Genomic DNA, 21,853 nt, shown 5'->3' with positions numbered 1-21,853 from the left:
TTCTCTTACCACGCTATTGAAGTCTCCCATGGCGTTGACATAACCTCTTCCCTTCTGATGCAGTATGTTACTGATCTCATCGTATATTTCTTCTACTGCGTTATCATCATGGTCGATTGTTGACATATATACTTGTATCATCATGATACCTACTGGGTTTTCACTTACCTTTTCAAACATCAGGTGGTCATTACAGCAGTCCACTTTGGTTACGCTTTTGGCTATTTCGTTTCTCATTGCTATCGCGGCACCACTTTTGGCTTTAACGCCACCCGAATAGAATATTGTGTAATTTTCCGACTCTGTTTCTCCTTTTTCTGAATATCACACTTCACTCAAATCCACTGTTTACTTTACATTTATCTATTTCTACTTTTAAATTTTAAGTTTACCCACATGTAAAGTTTGTATATTCCATGTTCCTGTGCTGAAATGAAAGTTATTATTATTTTTTCCTTTGATGATCCTTCCCGAAGTAATCCCTATCCGAAGATTATTTTACCTCATTCTCCTTCGTTCTTCCTGGTAAAAATAATGTGGTAGTACTCCTATTTTCTTTTCACATCTTCATGCCGTTGACCACCTTGTGGTTCGTCCACCTTTTAGGACAGTTTCCCTCTTAAGAACTTCGACCCGCTCATCCACCCTCCGAGGAGGTTGTTGGCACGTGATCAAGGGTGACTCTTTATTCCGGGAGTCAGTCGGTTTCCTCCCACGTTGACCACTTAAGACGTTGCCTGCTTTCTCGTCCGAAGAGGTGTAGGGATTGGAATTTTTCCTTCGTTTAGAGAGACCCGAAGGCATTGCTCAAAACCTCTTCAGTACTTTTAGAAAGTTCGAAAATTAAGGGTACTTATTTCAAAAAAAGCAGAGGAATCTGTCGCATTTCTCAGCTATACTAGAACTCCTCTCGTCTCGTTCAATCATTTGTAATCATTAGAAACATAAAGGTTAAGATTATTTTACTTTTGTATAGTTGGTTTCTTTGAACACTAAAAATAAATTATTGATAAGATTATTTCAGTATTCTGTTGATCTCTTTCGGCATGTAAGTATAACCGAACAAAGTATAACCGAAACAGAGGCATGTTTTAATAGAGAAGCATTTCGTTATTGTAAATGAGTTCTCATTGATTTTTTTTCATTCATTCTTCAGGTACGATTATGCAAGAAAGATCGCCCTCCTGCAGAGCGAGTGTTGGCCGCTGAAACATTGGCCTATTTGACAGAAGTCGATACAGAACTTCAGCGTTTAGCTTCTATTTCTAACCACTTGATTCCAACGTTGGCTGAGTTTCTTCGATATCAACCCGATCCTCCATTAAATCCAAATCAAGCGGCTTTGAGGCTTGAGCAAGAAGTAAAGACAGCTCAAGAAATGAAACAAGCGGCATTTAGAGTAAGTCATAATTTGTATGTAAAGTAAATCATCAGTTTAGTTTAACGTATCATATAAATAAAACATTCATAAGAACTGTCATAATCATGTTTTGTATAATGTAATATGTAGACTGACTTAAAGTATTAGTAGTCGAAGTTGCCAATTTTGTTAGGTGAGTAGTTTGAAATATTAATCGTTTTATTGAATATAAAATTGTATTGTTGAAATGATGAAACATTGTTTTATTGAATATATTGTTAAAGTGATCTTTTAAAATAGAAGGTGTGTAAATGATTTTTCACTGTAGCTTATGAAGCTAAGTATTTAGACTTCAAGGCTCTTCTTTAAGCTTACTCCCACTTATTATTATTATTATTATTATTATTATTATTATTATTATTATTATTATTATTATTATTATTATTATTATTATTATTATTATTGTTTAGTGAATAATGTAAAGATAGTAAAGATCCTTAAAAATTTAGAAAATGAATCAGATAGTGTCTGTAAAATATTATTACATATACTAAAATTGTTTTCAAAACTTTTCCTGTCTATCTATCTTACGTATCTATTTATAAATGAAAGTAGTAGCTATTATGTTTGTGACTTAATAACTCTTGAACCATCCGACCGATCTCGATCAAATTTTCAACATAGATGAGGTTTGGACCAGGGATGGTTTTTATCATTTCACTTTGATGGTGCAACTTGGGGGAGGGGAGGGTGATATATAAAAATGAACGAAAATGGCCGATATCAGAGAGCGCTTCAGTAATAGTAAAAAGTGACTGACTATGGAAGACTAACTGACTAATTTTTGTTATTTTAACCCGGTGAAGCGGGTAATTGACGCTAGTAGTGTATAAATTTGGGTGTCTAAGAATTATGATGTCATAACCTGGATATCCAAAATTTGTAATCTATAACAACAATGGCAAATTCAGTTCACTGTGGAGCAGAACAAAAGTAAGAATCATATTTGAGGTGCTATTTACTCTTTCGTTGCTTTCTCCATTCCGCCTCACCTGAGGCGTCAGTTCGCTGAATGTGCATTAACTCATGCATTTGATGAATCTTTGTTCATATCTGTGTACCTTTCTTTCTCGTTTCATGTGTCTGGATCAATTTTGGACTGAATTCGAGCATTCGGAAGTAACTGCATGAAATAGTTTTTTTTTTTTTCTTTCTTTCTTTTCTCCCTGAAAATCTTCCACTCTAATATCGTTACTTTGCATAATGGACGTGATAACCGAAAGGTTAAAGAAAATATTTTTACGGTTAAAAACCAAGTCACCACGACTCATATATATTATAATAACCAGCTGCATTCTTCCTGTTACGCGTGAAGCTTAAAAACAGAATCATTTTTAATCGCGGGTCATTACTAGTCTATAAGGAAAAGTTTCAAAATAATTACTAGTTTATAGCATTTTGCAGATGCTGTCTGATTTTCTACATTTTAGCATTCTTCACTGTCTTAATCGCTAAATTAAAGAAAAAAATGTACGGGGATAACATAGCGAAGAACCTTGAAAACAATTTTTAAAAAGTAAATAAAATGTCACGAACACTAATGTGGTATTTTTCCAATTTTAATGTTGAGAGAAACAAGTCAACACATGTTTCAATAAATGAAAAAAGCATTTTTCCCCATTAATTTTTCTTATATTGGCAATTATAAGAATATATGAGAAGAAAAAATAATTCAGTGAAAAAGACTCATCATCTTCCACGCTGTAAATATCTCACTGTGACGAAGAGTATAATATATCGAAAGTTAATACATTCCGATGTATTTACTCTTTAAATTGATGGTATTATAAACTTACAGTCATTTATTCAGTCTGCCAGAATAATATGAGATAGAAACAACTTTTTTTTTAAGTATTCAGAAATCGTTATGACCGTAATTCTACATCTTCTGCTGTGAAGTTTATTTCAAGGGTATAACGAAAAGTAACGCACACTTTTTTTTTCAGTCGAAAGTGTTACTCACTAAAATCAGAGTAACAGTGAGACAACAATTCTCACCTCTTTTCCAACATAAAAGACATTTCTTTCAATGTGGCATTAATTTTAATGTAATTTTTCATGAAAGTCCGTTTTCTGACCAACTGTGAGCGATGAAGAACAAAAGATAAAAGTCTGACCCAGCTAGGTTCGGAATGTGTTGTGGGTGCTGGAGCACCTTTCATCCAAATTGTGCGGATTTAACATGAATGTGTTGAACAATATGGAGGTGAAAGTTGCCGTGACGCAGTCAGACATTCGAAACATATTGGCTCGAGCATTTTTCATGAAGAGCACGACACAACTTGGTTAATGTTTTAGCATAAGTGATTCATAGTCAGTGGTCTAAGGTGGGCGAAATTGTACCGGGAAAGCATCTTGCATGTCCCAGAACACTGTCAGTAAGACTGTTGAGCAAAGTGTGTGCCTGAATTTCTAATGTTTTCATATACTGGACTGCTTTGTTTCGGGAATATAGAAGCACACTTAGAACTCATCTCTCGTTTTTATACCTTTCAGAACAAGTCCTTCCTGTTGATAATCCACTATATTCCAATGCTGACATCATTTTTTGGTCATTCTGCTTTTCCTTTATCCCAGTTCAACTATTGCACACTGAGGACTTATCTCCCGTCCTTACACCTTTTAGAAGCTCACGTTCTTTCTGTGGATAATCTACTATATTCCAAAGTTGATGTCATTGTTTGGCCTTTCTGCTTTCGATTTAGGTCCCATTTCACCCATGGCACACTGACTTTGCGAAATTTCGTTTGTTATGCACAGTTTGTGTTGTACCCTACGAAATATTGGACTTCTGGTGCAGTCATAAGTGAAAAACAGCTTTACCTTGGAGTACACTGGCAAATTGAAATATTCTACAATATATTATTGACTGGCTTCTAGCAGCTTGGTCATGTAAAATCTATCCTTTGACTGTTTTGAACTATTGACAGTTTCACCTTTATTTTTTATGTTTTATTTATTTATTTATTTATTTATTTTCTGGTGTGCTGGAACAAAGAACTTCTATCTTGGTGGGAAGAATAAATAACTGGTAAAACCTGTAGACTCTAAATTGGAGAACCTGACAACATTGAAAATTTGAAAATGAAAGATGATAAGCATCGTATAGGTCACAGGTAGGCATGGCGATTTAATTTGAAACTGTATTTTCTAAGGAAAAGAGAAACAATTTTCAAAAACTATACATATCATATAGGTACGAGAACTGGTCGCCACAGAGCAAGTTGTTATTAGTACTCGAACACCTCAAATGTAATTTTCGAACGTCCAGATTGCACGTGACCTTTGTCGAGTTATCCTTTACTACCCGGAATGCCTCATATCAGCATACAGAGCATCCTCGTAGATATTAAACTTAAAAAAGGTTCAAAATACAAAAGTTTTAAATACAAGAGCCAAATATGTAATTAATTACTGCTATTTTCTTTAATAGGCTTTCGCTTCGCTAGGAGCTAATGATGAGGATATCCGGAAGAAAATAATTGATACAGACAATCTAATGGAACATATTGTTGGAGGACTTCAAGATAGCAACCCAAAAGTTCGTTTGGCATCTGTAAGATGTTTGCATTCACTATCGCGATCTGTCCAACAGCTTCGAACTACGTTTCAGGTATGGAGAAATTTGAAAATTGATGTTACGTAGTTAAAAAAAGTACAAAACAGTTCTTTAAATAACTAAAATGGATTCATTTAACAAACTACAATACTTTGAAGTACAATAATTTTAATTGCATTGATGCAAAGTGGCTTTCTATTCTTGAAGTTGAATTGATCACGTCAGTGCTTCCTTACGTCAACACTGATAAATGCATCACTCTAGGGTTCATCGTCAATAAGGTTTCAACCGCTTTTGAGATTATCAGCGAAATTTTTGAAATGACATAAAAAGCGTCAAGATCACTCTAATGAATATTCATCCAATTCTATATCTGGTCAATTCATTCACTAGGTTTCTTCTTCTTTCAGGATCTGTAAATAAATTCAATGATATGATGACCAATAGTATGACGAAATAGATTTTTTATTAAAATTATAGATACATTTATGAAAATTATACACTTGACGCACTTTTTCTCCTTTTGTCAGCTGTAGTCTTTGAAGAAAATAATAACGTAATTATTGAATTATTCCAAAAATAAGGCCCCGGAAGTTTCCTTGTATTGACAGATTCTTCTTAGTTGTAATTTCTTTCCGCTTTTGATTACTGGAATTTCTGTGATGGTTGATTGCGCGTGAGAGTTCTTGCATGCTCCAGAACTTCCCAGTAATTACTTGAGCGAACATCTGACCATGGAATTGTAGAGTCTTCCTATAGGACGTTTTCCTGGGGAGAACTCTGTTGCGTTATGGTAATACCGAAGCATTCGGTACCTTGTGGTGTCAGGCACTAAAGAGAAATGTGTTTGCCTTAACGACCTGGTTCCGACACTGGTTATATTGATAGTCCTACTCGCAAGGGGAGTTCCCCTCACTAGCAGGTATATAACTGGTAGACTTGTTGTTGCCATCTTATTTTTTATTGGTGTGTAGATGCATATGAAACAAAAAATTCGTATCTGTCAGGTTTTTAATGTGTCTATTATTATGAGGTCAAAATATTCGTATAAGAAATAATATTTGCAGGATCACTCAGTTTGGCGACCTTTAATGCAGCTTCTTCAGGGAGCACCAGATGATATACTTACTGTAGCATCATCGACGCTCTGCAATCTGTTGCTGGAATTTTCTCCATCCAAGGAACCAATCCTGGAATCAGGCGCTGTAAAGTTGCTGTGCGACTTAACTAAAAGGAAAGATCCAGCGTTACGGTTAAATGGTATTTGGGCTCTTATGGTAAGTATTCTTTTAAAGCCTGAGTCGTCGGTTTTAATTTGAAGTCTATACCATGTTCACCTAAATACAAATAAACATGTGTAAGTATCGGAAGTTGAGATAGGAGTGGTATTCAACCTTTTTTCCGCGTACCTCTAATGAAACTTTTCCAGTCAACCGTGTATCCCCAGATTTAACTAAAAAAAAAAAAAGATAGAATTTATTACTTAATCAAGTTTTAATATAAATAGCAAGACCGTGCTATAAATTTAATAGAACAATGTTATAGTTAGCATGGAACTGAATATCATTATTATAATCTCCAGTGTTTTGACCTGTTAATAAGATGCTAAACTTGGTTTTCTGCACACCAACTCCTCGATTCGTGGCGGAGTCTCCGTTAGTGCTAATACCAGTGGCGATTCTGGATTCAATCAATTTCTTGTAATAAAGGAGCACTTGTAATAATATAGAACACGAATAACAAGATGAAGCGCAGCTGCAAGATTTCATTTTCTGACTGTAGATGATACAGTCAGGAAGAATAGGAATCCTTGGAAGCAGATGACAATCCAAATTCTCTCTGCACGAAATTCACATGCATCATGCTTTTTAAAATTTTGTGTACACTCTAAGAAGTCATCGTGTACCCCTAGTGGTATGCTTATCCCAAGACTAGTACATACCTACTGAAAGAAAGAAATAAAACTACTGTTTAAACAATTGATTTTGGTTTCCACCTGCGAGCCATGCGAATTTCTTACATTTCAAATAACACTTTGTTTTAATCAGAGGCTGGAAATCCAAGATCTTTTTATTTACACCAATACTTGCTAACGTTTGTGTTATTGGGAAATTCCTCCTACTTCTTTCCACCTTCCATTGAAGTGTAGGTTAAAAGAACTCACATAAAGGATCTTATTATTCAGTTTACCATACTGTTTCAACGAATCACCTGAGTATTTGAAGTTGGAAGATTTTTTCTTTCTTCTCAGCAGTTGTACTTTTCGTAAGTGCATTGCATACTTATTCATTGTGAGTTTTAACCACAACACACGTTTATTTTCAGTTCAAGAAATTCAAGATTTCTTCAGTTTTATTTAGGTATAGTTTTCAGTATTGATGAGTTGGAGGAAACTATTGGCAGCTTAAATTTTTACCTGTTCACCGTTCAAGACGGGAGGTTGTCTGTTGAAACAGTTTTGTCAACTGAATAATAAGACGATTTGAGTGAGTTCTTTAACATTTCATTTATCTGCCCAGTAATCTCTTTTGTTTTTAACTTACTGGTTATGCAGTTTGCATTCCTTTATACGAAGTTTTCCCTATGTCTGACATAATATCTATTCTGAGTATACCTGTAATAAGATGAGATAATGATCAGTGTATTTTTTTCTTCCTTTTAGAATATGGCTTTTCAAGCAGAACAGAAAATTAAATCTCAAATTCTAAATACCCTTGGCACCGATCAAATATTTCGTCTGTTGTCTGATCCAGAAGTGAATGTGCTTATGAAGACATTGGGACTACTGCGAAATCTACTGTCAACAAAACCTCATATAGATCATATAATGAGTTTGCATTCAAACGAAATTATGCAGGTAATAATAAAATTTTCAGTTATAAAATTTTGTTAATTTGTAATAGTAATTCTACTAGTTCATGGTTATGGTTCCTGTACCAGGTCGAATCAGTTTGGCTCTATTCACAAAAGGTGTGGTGTCTTTCAATGGTAGAGCGTTCATTTTTGTTGCGGAAGTTTCTGGTACTATACATCATTCAACGAACCTTCTGATCCTGATGTAAACATTGCAGAATTGTATTACTCCGCCAGTCATCGGATGATTGGCTATCGGTCAGCGCTTCTTTCGAGAAGCACGTGCTTGTACCCTGTCGATGTTTTACTTATTCCCCGCATGTTAACTGTGATTATTATTCCCCGCAGGCCATATTGTTAACTGTGATTTGCGCTAAAGTTGGGTCAAAACCACTTTCAGTGCATGCGTATTCTCTTTTTATTGTATTAATTCAATTTAGTTCTTAGATAAAGTGTTGTTTCTGTTGTCTAATTCTAAGGAATTCTGGTAATGAGCCTTATAAGCAAGGACTATTTTCTTCTGCCGCACGGGTGTTCTAAGGCTCTCTAACCAATAAAATCAAACAATCACCACGTGTATTTGTTTACATGAGGTACTGAACGTTCCTTGAATAAACTTTAGACTATGTGAGAGTGTCGTGTTCGTGTGTTTTCTTCGGGTACTTTCGTTCCTACTCATTATGTGTATTTTTTTAATGCTTTCATTTCATTGTATATTTGTCGTTCCCTTCTTACAGCCTACAATGCATAACTGCAGGACAATATGTTAAAAGTTTTACTTCATTTTATTATTTCATGCCACTGTACCACCGTGGTGCGAAGAGTTCCTGGTTTGATTCCAGGCTATGTCAGTTTGTGGTGAACAACATTGTGCTGTTTGGTTTCCCGGGGTTCTCCCGTTTCCTTCCACATTTTCTTTCCAAAGTTCTTTTATAATTACTATCTTCTTTGGCTTACAGGGCATAACCTTAAATCTAAAATAACAGATGTCATTTTCGTACTTGTCCAGCGTTGCTATCTGAAATGAAATTTCGAAAAAAAAAAAAAAAAAAATGTAGTCATATTAGTTTGAGATAATAAGCAATGTTTTGGGCGATTACGTAAAAAATTAGACGACTTAATGCAAAGTCAATCTGAGAGAATTGTGCCTTTACATTTTTCTGTATTTTTTGACTGTTCTGGGACCGCAGTGGCTCAGTGGTAGAGCATTCACCTCTGGTGCCTGGGTTCGATCCCAGCTCGGGCCAAGTGAACTTTGTGATAGACAAACATCGTGTGCGTGGGTTTTCTAGGGGTTCTCCCTTTTTCTCCCCTTTCTTCATTCCTCCACTTCATTCATTTCTCATCATCACCGTCTGCTTTATCCTAGCCGGCATAACCGTGGGACGTAAAACTTCATTTTATTTCATTTTTGACTCTTCTTCGGTTTGTTGAGTAAATAGTGAAGATAACTTAATTCAGTGATTATTAATCAGTAGTATTATACCTATTTTCGGACCCAAGAGGTACGGGAATGGGGAATGGCGGAAACTTCATAACGAGGAACTACATAATTTATACGGTTTACCCAACATTGTTAGGGTCGTCAAGTCTAGGAGGCTTAGGTGGGCGGGTCATGTAGTTAGAATGAAAGAAAGTAGAAACGCTTTCAAAGTCTTGACTGGAAGACCAATCGGAAAACGACCATTAGGAAGACCTAGGCGCAGATGGGAGGACAATATTAAGATGGGTCTTGCAGAGATAGGAATACAAAGTAGAAAGTGGATGCAGTTAGCTAAGGATAGAAGTCAGTGGAGAGCTTTTGTGAACGCGGCATTGAACCTCCGGGTTCCATAGGCCATAGAGTGAGTGAGTGAGTGAGTGTGTGTGAGTATTATACCTATTGAGTAAAAAAAAACTGAGTTACATTGTTTTTTAATATGTTTCATCCCTAATGGAAAGAAATTCTTGTTAACTTACCTTCATTGTTAACATAGTATATTCAAAGATGTAGGACATCAGTTCATACAAAAAATGTGGAGTCGGTAATCAAGAACTAAAAGTTTGGTTTGTGAGAGAAATAGAATATATAATTGCAACAGTTGGTTCCCAGAATAATCCATAAAGTAAGTGTTACAGTATTTTATCATTTGTGTACGTATTCGTCTTAACTTTACTCGCAAATTTTGCTTCAGATTCAAGAAATATTTTCAGGCAGCAAAAATGTTAGATGGAGAGTTGTATATTTTGTTTGATTCCTCGGTGTTCATTTTTGTTGCCTGAGAAAGTTTACCAAATATGAACGAAGATTTGAGGGAAATTGAATACTGGAAAGTCTTATAACCCGTTGTTGCATGCAACCAAAAGACTGACTGTCGGAAAAAACAATAATTAGTAGGCAGCACTTTGAGAAAATAAGTAAGGATTACATATTTTCATATTATTGCATAGATGATAAATAAGCTGTTAGTCTGCAAGTTCTCTAATATACGTATCATTAATAGTGTTATCTACTGAAGGGTGTCAGCTCCAGTGTTTCTTACTACTGAAACAAACATTTTCCTGCTACATTGTATTTATTAAAAAATCAAATTGAATATAGTGTACAAACACTTGACTATGAATATAACTTTTGTCCTGTATAATAGTGTGGTTTTATTCCCAAGATTTTTTCCCTTTTTGTATTCGCCACTAGCTCAAACTTTTCTCTTCGGTGTACATTATCAGTCAGACTAAGAAAGTCAAGGTCTAATCAAATAAAACAAATTTTGACAAGTCTGGTAAGCTTTCAATTGTTAATGTCTTAAACTTTGTTTACGCGTAAATTTTATATTTACGGGGCTTAATCGGATCTGAAACCAGTGTACAATATTAATTTTGAGAATGAAGTGCTGAAATATTACAATGTACTTGAATACATGTTAAAATATTTATTTGTCTTTTCTAGGCCGTTATTTTAATTTTAGAAGGAAATCACACAGCTGAAGTGAAAGAGCAGGCTCTTTGTATATTAGCAAATATAGCTGATGGTGACGCTGCGAAAGAATATATTATGGCAAATGAAGATGTTCTTAAAAAGCTTACCCATTATATGGTATGTATGTGCTAATATAACTTCGAGTTTTCAAAGATACACTAATCAGTAAATGCTATACAAATTGTCTCAAAACTAATGAGAAGTAATTCTGTGGCTCCGTGCATGAATCCTATAATTAACAATTTTGAAAAAGCCAAAAGCAACCGTATTTATTTACTCGAAATATCACTCAATTTTTGGAGAACCCATTTAGTTTCAACAGAGCTCTGTCAGCACTTGAGATAAGTATTCCTAAGCATACTGCTTGTAACGTAACACCATAACCAAAAATTATCTCGAAATACCTTACGATTTTTTTTCACATTACCACAGAATGTTGGTAACTGCGTAGCAGCCTTTTTTTCTTTTCCTAAACATGGTTAATCCATGGGCAATTACTGAATTGAGAAGTAAACAGGAATGTACATCGGAACTTTGTGCATAACTTTGAAATAATGAACATAGATGCATATCCAACACGCAAAAAATACGTAAATGTGTAGTTTCTACGAAAATCCCTCTCCATGTTTACATGTCAATAACTTGAAACTAATGGATCAAACTGTGCACTCTTTTAAATGTGTTGGAAGAAAATTTGTTAGTGAACCTGAAAAGATGGATGTGTGTGAAAACTGGCGTATATATATATATATACACCCCATATATATAATCACACATCCTAAAGTATATAATACCTTCATCTCAAGAGTTTCTACCCTCACGACATCTAAGACTCCCCGCTGGTCTAGTGTGTAGCGTGCGATCTTTGTGTATGTGGTCTCGACGTCCATTCTCGGTGAGAGAGCAATGAAATTTAAAAGGAAACGGTGGTTTGAATTCCACTTCCATAGAATCACGTCTTATATAGCCTCGATGCTGAAGGAAATCGTAAACTTCAAGTAGAAAAACGAATTCACACCAAAACATTTCTTCCCCTATATCTTACTCGTTCAGCCACATAATGCCTTAAGATCTTTTCGCTAGAACTCCCCAATCCCCCCTTCCCCCCGTCCATCGAAAACAGATACATCCACTACTGTAAAATCCTCTACTCCGAACTTCCTTTCCCACTCCATTTCTCACAGAAACGCGTATCTTGAGTTTCCCATACTTATGGAACAAACGATGCTTTCATAACCACTAAAATTGTTTACCAAATGTTTCCCAAAACCTTAGCACCTCATTACGAGCACTAGTTTCTTGGGAAACGCCAACCTAAGCTCAGCCTAAGAAATGCTAGAAACTTAAGTGCAACATCATTCTATATTGGAACAATTTCGAACTTCCAACACTCTATCACAAAATTAACACATTTTTATGATTTGGTTTTGTCAAATAATCATACAGTAGCAATCAGCATGGATTAGTTTTGACGAGAATAAACTTTAGGATGAATAAAGGATGTTTCTTGCACTGCACGATAAACTGATTGAATATAAAACTACTATTTCAGATGCATTCTAATGTGAAGCTTCAAGTAGCCGCAATATTTTGCATTTCTAATCTAGTTTGGAAGGAGGAGCCTGGGTCTTCTGAAAGACAGGCACGACTTAGAGAAATGGGTGTGTACAAGCTCTTGCAACAGTTGATCATGACTAGCGACACCATGCTTTTTGACAAGTAAGTAAACATTTTATATTGATAAACAAAAATTAAATGTATTAGGAAGCTATACTAAAACTGTATGAAAATGTGCTTTTTTATTTGTTCTTTTCTTCCCCATACTCTGTGTATTCACACATTCTCTGCAGTACACAAATTTGTAGCCATTCCCGCTGGTCTGGTAGCTAGCGCGTGCCGTTAGTGTACTTAGTTCCGGGTTTGATCACGGCTATCTCAACAAAAGGCCTTCGTCGTAGCGAGTAACGTCACACAAAGTAGCGACAAGCAGGCGCACAGTATGCTCGGCAGAGTTGGGCAGCTCAACACGAGAGTTAAAAAACAATTCGTTTTAGAGAATTGAATTTTTGTAAATGATATGAGGCGCATTTCAAAAGAAAGAGCCGATATATTATTATAACCGACTGGCAATAGTGATCGGATCACGCTTGCGCAGTAACATCACGTGGTCCATTGGCTATCAAACAACCATAGTTTCGCCAGTCATCTGTTTGTTTTCGTGTGTGCTGGAGCGTGTTAAAATGGCTGCGCGCACAAACAATCCCGCCAGGTGCGAGGTCCGCTCTGTGATTAGATTTCTTCATGCCAAAGGACAAAGTGCTGCTGAAATTCATAGAGAATTGTGTGCAGTGTACGGCGACAGTGTAATAAGTGAAGGAAAGGCACGGCAATGGAGTCGTCCATTCAAAGAAGGCCGTACAAATATCCACGATGAAGAGAAGAGTGGAAGACCAAGCATTCAGACTGACGACTTGATGAAGCGAGTGAATGAAAAAGTTAAAGAAAATCGTCGCTTCACTATTACCGTGCTACATATCGAATTTCCAGAGGTTTCACCAACAACATTGCACCTAAAAAAGTGGCTTTCATCTCAACGATTTGAAGAACCTGATGAATTGAAAACGGCTGAAGTGTTGAAGTGGCTGAACTCCCAGGTGGCGAACTTCTATGCAGAGGGTATAAAAAAACTTGTGCCACAGTACAGAAAGTGCCTGGAAAATAATGGTGACTATGTTGAAAAATAAAGTGGATATGTACTTGTTTTTACCCAATAAAACAATGTTGCTAAACTTACTTACCTGTTTCCAATTAAATATCGGCCCTTTCTTTTGAAATGCGCCTCGTATATATATATATATAAACGATACGCACTGAGTGCTAAGAGGAGAAAGACGTAGAACTTTGATCCTATCACATTAAAACCGTTGTTGTCGGGAGAATAATAGTAATAAGAAACATACGTATTATATAAAAAAAAATCGTAAAAATTATATTTCTGATAAATTTCAAGAGAACATTTAAACATTCTCTTAGTAGTTAGTAACATTTAAAACCACAGGTTCTTCTAAAATCTTTGTATCATGTAAAATAACATAGAGAAATTTTCGTTTAAAAAAAAAAATCTGATTAGAAGAAATTATACTTCAAAGACGAATATTTATATTGAGCTTATCTTTTAAATACTTGATGAATGAAGCAAATGAAAACAAGGGGCATGAAAGATGACAGAAATTTAGTATTTGGAGAAGCGAAAAAGTAATGTCCAGGATACGGAAATTTCTCATTTCATTTCTGAAACGAGACGAAAAGTGTATGTTCCAATAAGAGGTGAGACGAGAAACGACAATTCTTGTCTCATTTTCGAGACGAGATATTTATCAAGTCTCGTGCGCAATAGTAGTTCACTGAAGTCTTAGATATCAGTGTCCTATACGTAGCCCCATGGCCTTCTATTCAGACGGCCGTGGTTCGATTCCCCGGTGGGATAGCACTAAAATCTTTGAATGCATTATAATGGTACGGATTCCATTTTAAACTGAAGGTCCACATCTCATATGGCCTCGGTGCTAAAATGGGACGCTCAACTTCAACAAACAAAAACAAATTTGTAGGTTCGATCGCAAACACTAAACCTTTTTCTTGCACTTTCTCGGACACACACTAATCTGTGTTAGTATTTAACATATGGGTCTGATTTATTTTGTGAAGTGAAATTACATACATAATTATGGTGTGTAAAAAATCTAATCAATGACAGCTTATTAATCATTATCTTTCTTTCTTTATATATGCATATCTCCATTACTATGTCCAGTAGAAGCATGAGACAAACGGCGTTGTGTTTCTCTGCATGTGGCCATTCATGTTTTGTCTATCGTTCAATTATAAAGGTAACCAAGAAAGTTCTGTCGCTTTTGTGGAGGTCTGTGTTCTATTCGCCCTCATACCTTGAGTTGAATGCAAATAGATATAAAGCGAAAGTCAGTTGTTGGTGTGGGTGTATCCAACATACTGCTTGGTTGTGGCAGTTCAGTTACACCGTAAACTTGCGTAAGGACAGTGAACATGGGACCTCCACAGAGCGTCATAGGGGCGTGTATACTGTACGAGTTCAAACCAGAGTCAAGCGCCGCTTCAGCGAGACGGAAGATATGCTAGGCTTTTGGTGAGGGTATCGTGACTACACGGACAGTGCATCGGTGGTTTAACAAGTTAAGGACGGTGACGAAACACTCAAAGACACATCACGTGCCGGAAAACCAACACATGTACAAAATAAAGATCTTCAGACAGCAATTGAGGCGAACAGTGGCCAAATACACTATGTGATCAAACGTATCCGGACACCCCCAAAAACTTATGTTTTTCATATTAGATGCATTGTGCTGCCAGCTACTCATTATCAGCGACCTCAGTAGTTATTAGACATCATGAGAAAGCAGAATGGGGCGCTCCGCGGAACTCACGGACTTCAAACGTGGTCAGGTGATTGGGTGTCACTTGTGTCAGAAGTCTATACGCGAAATTTCTACACTCCTAAACATCCCTTGGTCCACTGTGTCTGATGTGATAGTGAAGTGGAAACGTGAAGGGACACGTACAGCACAAAAGCGTACAGGTTGACCTCGTCTGTTGACTGACAGAGACCGCCGACAGTTGAAGAGGGTCGTAAAGTGTAATAGGCAGACATCTATCCAGACCATCACACATGAATTCTAAACTGCATCAAGATCCACTCCAAGTACTATCGCGTGAGGTGAGAAAACTTGGATTTCATGGTCGAACAGCTGCTCATAAGCCACACATCACGCAGGTAAATGCCAAACGACGCCTCGCTTGGTGTAAGGAACGTAAACATTGAAAGATTGAACAGTGGAAAAGCGTTGTGTGGAGTGACGAATCACGGTACACAATGTGGCGATCCGATGGCAGGGTTGTGGTGGACAAACACCGTGCTGGTGGTTTTTCTCGGGGTTCTCCCGTTTCCTCCCACTTTCTTCATTCCACCATTTCACTCATTTCTTATTATCACCGTCTCCTTTAGCCTGACCGGCATAAACGTGGGACGTTAAACTTAAAAATTTCATTTCATTTTTTCCGATGGCAGGGTGTGGATATGGCGAATGCCCGGTGAACGTCATCTGTCAGCGTGTATAGTGCCAACAGTAACATTCGGAGGTGGTGGTGTTACGGTGTGGTCGTATTTTTCTTGGAGGGGGCTTGCACCCCTTGTTGTTTTACGTGGCACACTCACAGCGCAGGTCTGCATTGATGTTTTAAGCACCTTCTTGCTTACCACTGTTGAAGAGCAATTCGGGGATGGCGATTGCATCTTTCAACACGATCGAGCACCTGTTCATACTGGACGGACTGTGGCGGAGTGATTACACGACCATAACATCCCTGTAATGGACTGGTCTGCACAGAGTCCTGACTTGAATCTTATAGAACACCTTTGGGATGTTTTAGAACGCCGACTTCGTGCCAAGCCTCACCGACCTACATCGATATCTCTCCTCAGTTCAGCACTCCGTGAAGAATGGGCTGCCATTCCCCAAGGGCACCACGAACCTTTAAGTCATTTTCAGCCCTGATACTTTTGATCACATAGTGTATGTGAGGAACTGGGATTATAGTTCAGTGTGAGTGGAGAAACCATCCGGCGGCATCTCCATCAAGTTGGGTCGATGTGTCCCACATGATTTGACTCCGGGCCAGAAGGCAACGCGAGCAGACACCTGTGTTTCTTTGCTGTCTCGTCTGAGGAAGCAGCCAGTTCTGGACAGGGTGTTTACATGCGATAAGAAGTGGGTCCTGTAGGAAGCTCTATGGTACCGTCATTATTGTTTAGCATCCCATGAACAGGTTCCAAAACAACCGAAATCAGCACTGCATCAGAAGATTCTCCTGCGTGTGTAATGAACTGCTCGCGGCATCGGAAACTGCTACCAGCTGGTTACAGCATCAATGCAACTCTGTACTGTCAGCAGGTGAGTCGTATTCAAGAAAAACTGGAAGCTTTGGAACCAGCACTTCTGAATCGCAAAGGGCTCCTCCTGTTACAGGACAACGCTAAGCCTCACGTGGCTAGGACGATCCGAGACACCATTCTACGCTTTGAGTGGGAAACACTATTGCATCCTCCATACTCCCCGGACATTGTACTGTCCAATTATCACCTGTTCCATTCCTTGGACAATTACCTTAGAGCACGCCAGTTCAAATCTCTAGTAGAGATGCAAAACGCACTTCATGCCTTCTTCGCTTCACGGCCCACCAAATTCTATCGCGATGGAATCCATGGCGTTCCAGATCGTTTGCAGAAGGTCGTCGATGCTGATGGGGACTATTTTTGATCTTCCAAGTACGTCTTAGGTGACACATCGATGTTCGAAGATGGTGACTGAAAAAGCGACAGAACTTTCTTGTTACCTTTATACAAAAAATCATTTCGTTCCTGGTGTCCCATTTTTTTCTACCATATCATACTTCCGTTTGACGAGTATCGCTAGGGTTTCTCGTTTCTTCGGTATGTAAGTAGTACTTTTAGATGCCTTACGCTATATATAAAAATGGATGTATGTATGTGTGTGTTCCGCACAACTCTGGAACATCTGGAGCAATTTTAACCAAACTTGGTACACGTATTATTTACAATCTGGAAAAGAGACTCCTCTAGAACACCTAGGGGAGGAGTGGGAAGACACACAAAAATGATAGTTTTCGGGGTCGTTGAGATGGATCTTGCAACACTCTTTGCGGTTTAAGTTTAATTGCAGTCCCCATTAGCACCTACGGGGGTGAAATAGTGAATTAATATTTTCAGGGTCCCTAATTTGATCGGTGACACTTCTGTTCGCTGTAAGTTCAAGTTTAGCTCTCAGTGAAGTAAGACCCCTAACACTCCTAGCGGGAGTGGGAGAGATGATTTATAATAATAATTAAAAATGATCAATATTAATGTCGAATCCTTAGTTTTCGGGGTCGCTGAGGTGAATCGTAATACTCCCGAAGTTGCTTAAATCTAAGTTCAGCCAGTAGCACTCCTAGAATGAAAGGGTGACATATAAAATTATCGAAAAAGGCATATTAATGTCGAGACAATTGTTCTCAGGATCGAAAAGTTAATTGAAGATAGTCCTGATGCCATTTAAGTTCAAGATTAGCTCTCAGTGTGGGTAAGATCTTCTAGTGTCCCTAGAGAATGTGAGAAGGAGAAGCATGTGAAAATAATAATAATAATAATAATAATAATAATAATAATAATAATAATAATAATAATAATAATAATAATAATAATAATAATAATAATAAATTACCGATATTAGTATTTAATCTTTAGTTTTCGGGGTTGCTAAGGTGAATAGTGACACTTTCAATGCCGTTTAAGTTCACGTTTAGCTCTCATTAGCAACCCTATGAGATGGAAGAGATTGATATGCAAAAATAATCAAAAACTTTCAATAATAATGTCAAATACGTAATTTTCTGGTTGGTTGAGATGAATACTGACAGAACCGAACGGGTAAGCTGTTTAAGTCCACGCTGAGCCCCATCGTCTTGATAGATGGAAGAAATGAAAAAATATCCAAAATGACCGATAGTGTTGAATCCATAGTTGTCGGGCTTGGGAAAACAGTTTACCCGTTTGTAATGACGTTTCGAACATAGTACCTACGTCAATGGGAGTTTTCATCATGTCACTTCGATCAAAATTGTGTTCTATGGGAGTAGAGTGTTTAAAAATTTAAGGTAAAACTAGGGTATCTTTACAGATTATTATTATTATTACGCTTTCACGTAAATAAGTATCCTAAGGGGAAAGGAATTCAAATATTTCCCGTAGATCTATTTTCCCCGTGCGAAAAATTGGTATTAGCTAGGATGTATATGCAAATCATGTTTTCGAATTATTTTGGAAAATTTCAGTAAATTATTAACCTGATCAAAGTAAACTAAGTAAAATCAGTTTGTTAACTTAATGAACAAGACCAAGTTTTCTTGTATTCTAATATATTTTAAAATGTGTAGGTCAATGTAACGAAGAAGACATCTGTCACATTATTCATAACGTAATGTTTTAATTAAACTTATTATGCCTCGTATTTAATCATGTGCTCTTTCAGTATCCCTTTTCGTCAGATGCTCGATAAATAATGAAGACGAAAGTACCAGAACCATAACAATGTATCGGTTTCTAACACCGTATTGTAACACAAGTCATAAATATGAAATACAGACGGGGACTAAATAAGGTCCACCAGTCAAATACACAATTGTGTGAAGTGCTTTCTTAACTGTACATCTACTTCTGTTTTTCTGTTTGTTTTTTTCATGATTATTTCACTTGCATTTTTTATCTAGTCATGTGACGTTAAACTAAAATTCTATATGCATATATCATATCAACTACCGGTTTGTATGTTTAGAAAATAGCGACTTCCTACTTTCCAATTGCATATGCTTCATAGAAAAAAGGGGGTTGTACAGTCAGAAACAATATTAAGTATAGGTTGGAGCTATCATTTCTTATACCTTCATCCTATACATAATATTGTGTCTGACTGTACATGATGTAAGGTATAAAATAGAAGCAGTAATTTTCTGAACATTTTTAATATTTCTGTACAATTTACTTCGTATTAACTTATTATTATTTACTTATAACAACAACATTAAAAAGTATGTATGTTTTTTATGTGATGATTACGCCTTAGTGATAATTAGAGAATAACAAAGTTTAATATTTATTTCAGAGTGAAGACGGCAATGGCACAGTTTGCGGAATCATGATATTTTGAGGATCAGATGCAATCGCGAATGGTGGCACTCATCACAGCTTTTGCATTTGGTAACCAATAAATTAGCAAAATGAATCACAGATCTTACGAGAAATCATTTGCGCGATAGAAGAAAGAAAAACTCACATTACATTGAGTACACGAATAAGTTCATCATAAATGTAACAGTGTTTCTAATGAAAGGAGTAATATAATGTAGGAAGTTTTCTAATGTTCGATGATAAACTTGTCGTCAGTGCACAATGATTACAAGTGAGCTTTACATGACAAATAAAGAAAAAAAAAATCAAAAAATAAGAAGGAACGCTATTAACTGAAAGTACAGTAATAATAATTTCTTGAACACAGGAATTTTGTGTTGAATTATTTCGATGTAATTTTCATCTAGCTGTATTTGTGTGGTAGGCAGGTCTTTTCAAAGAGGAGTAACTGTGTTAAGAGAACATTGTCGTTTAACTGGAATATTTTTTGTCTGTGTGCAGTTATAATTTGTAGATTAATGTATAAGACTAAAGATTTTCTCCAAAAGGGATATCCTAAGTTTATCTTCAAGAAAAATTCAGTATTGTAGTAGAGTTTGAGGTGCTGAGTAGATCTTTTTAAGGAGGGGGATTAATTACCGAAGTTGAAACAGTGTCTAAGCGCATCATATTTGTATGGAAATCATGATTGTTAACATTTTCACTACCGAGGTCTGCGACACTTAGCAAGATAATTTAAGAATATCTTTAATGACCTTTAGAATGATTCCATATAAAAATTCTGTGAAGTCTCTACTTCGGAAAGTAACCAGTTGAGAATGCTTCAAGAGCATTGCCAGAACGAACTTTAAAAGAACTGTTTGTTGGCTACAGCAAATTGCTTATACATATAACAAAGATGGTAGGCTATTTGTCTCTTATAGAAGAGGAAGAATAATTGCATATGGGAAGCTGGAATGCCAAAAAAGCAAGTTGCTCGAGCCATGAGCCTGGATATTAGAACAGTAAGATATTGAATTGAACGATTCGAAGCAGAAGGGGAACAGGGATTACAAACTAAAGCGAAACTGAGTAGACCGCAAGTGACAACGGAAGACGAAAGTGTTTCGATTATTGAAACTAACGCAGCAAGTCCGTTCGCTGCTGCAACAAACCTAAAAACAACTGTAGGTCTGGAATGCAGTGCAGAGACATGTAACTGTACACATATTATTTGTTTTGCTTTGCAGGTCAAACTAACAGAGCATTACTAGATGTACCTGCTCTCTTCGAGTTCGCAAGGATGCACATCAATAAGCCGCAAGACTTTTGGAACCGTGTAATCGGATGTGATGAGAAAGTGTTTAGGTTATACGAAGGAGAAAAGCTGTTAAAACGTTCTACGATATGTTATTTTACTAAGACACATGCTCAAAATGCAGGGCTCAAAATTGAAAATTTCGCAATATAGAATTCAGTAATGAACTTTCTAAGTTTGTTAAAAATAAAATAGAGGTGTTTGTTCATTATTTACAAGAACCTATTATTTTCTATATGTACCTCATGCGCAGGCCACCAAATGTAATTTTAAAATGTTTTTATGGGCTGTTCCCGATAGTGAAATTGTGAAAAAAGGATTTTTCCATGCAGATGCGCTGTACGTTAGTGTCTAATATTTCTCACTCCTGGTAGTAATAAATATAACCATACTACTATCACCTTGAAACTTAACAGATATAATTAGTTTTATTTAAAATTCCTTTTATGAGTTTTTCGTAAAAATTTGAGACACTTTTTATATGATAATTTCTTCAGAAATAATGAAATCCTAAAATCATTTGGCCAGCTAATTTGACATATTATATAATTCTCTAGAGAGTGTTATATTAAGTGTTAGTTTTAAATATGTATCGTTTCGTGTTTATATAAAACAGTATTTCTTAAGAGAAATCTAACAAAACCAAGCTTAATGCTTCGTTAACCTCTTGATCTTAACTAGCACTAATAGTATTGATAATCATATGTAAATAGTGAAGTTCATCCGTTAGTTTCCTGCGTTTTGTTACTAACTCTTTAACACTGTCCTAAAGGTCTCAATATAATCAGTTATCTTATGTAAACTTATTGCATAATCAATAATAGAAGTTTTTCTTTCTTACAAAAGCGTTTATTTTTTGATAACGTAGCTTTTTTCATATAGAAGTTATTGTGCGTAATATGATGTTGATATATGACTATAATTACCCATAAAATTCATACATTGTCCTGTGAATATTAGGCATATTCATTAATTCTAATTTAAAA

The 21,853-nt window shown here is 36.4% G+C and overlaps 1 protein-coding gene across 1 annotated transcript in view; it reads left to right on the top strand.

Annotated features, from left to right (window-relative positions):
* Positions 1-20,018, top strand: part of LOC145675733 (armadillo repeat-containing protein 8-like) — a 54,266-nt gene extending 34,248 nt beyond the window's left edge. Inside the window, exons 7-13 of the mRNA XM_081746362.1 lie at positions 1,157-1,399; positions 4,854-5,033; positions 6,047-6,256; positions 7,642-7,836; positions 10,759-10,905; positions 12,341-12,507; positions 19,545-20,018. Of these exons, the coding sequence (XP_081602488.1) occupies positions 1,157-1,399; positions 4,854-5,033; positions 6,047-6,256; positions 7,642-7,836; positions 10,759-10,905; positions 12,341-12,507; positions 19,545-19,581 (1,179 nt within the window). The 3' untranslated portion in view covers positions 19,582-20,018. The remainder of the gene's footprint in view (positions 1-1,156; positions 1,400-4,853; positions 5,034-6,046; positions 6,257-7,641; positions 7,837-10,758; positions 10,906-12,340; positions 12,508-19,544) is intronic.
* Positions 20,019-21,853: the final 1,835 nt, after the last annotated feature.

Source organism: Thermobia domestica, chromosome 18 (assembly GCF_964235325.1).
Source record: "Thermobia domestica chromosome 18, izTheDome1.hap1.1, whole genome shotgun sequence".
NCBI lineage: Eukaryota > Metazoa > Arthropoda > Insecta > Zygentoma > Lepismatidae > Thermobia > Thermobia domestica.
This window is presented reverse-complemented; position numbering and strand designations above follow the sequence as displayed.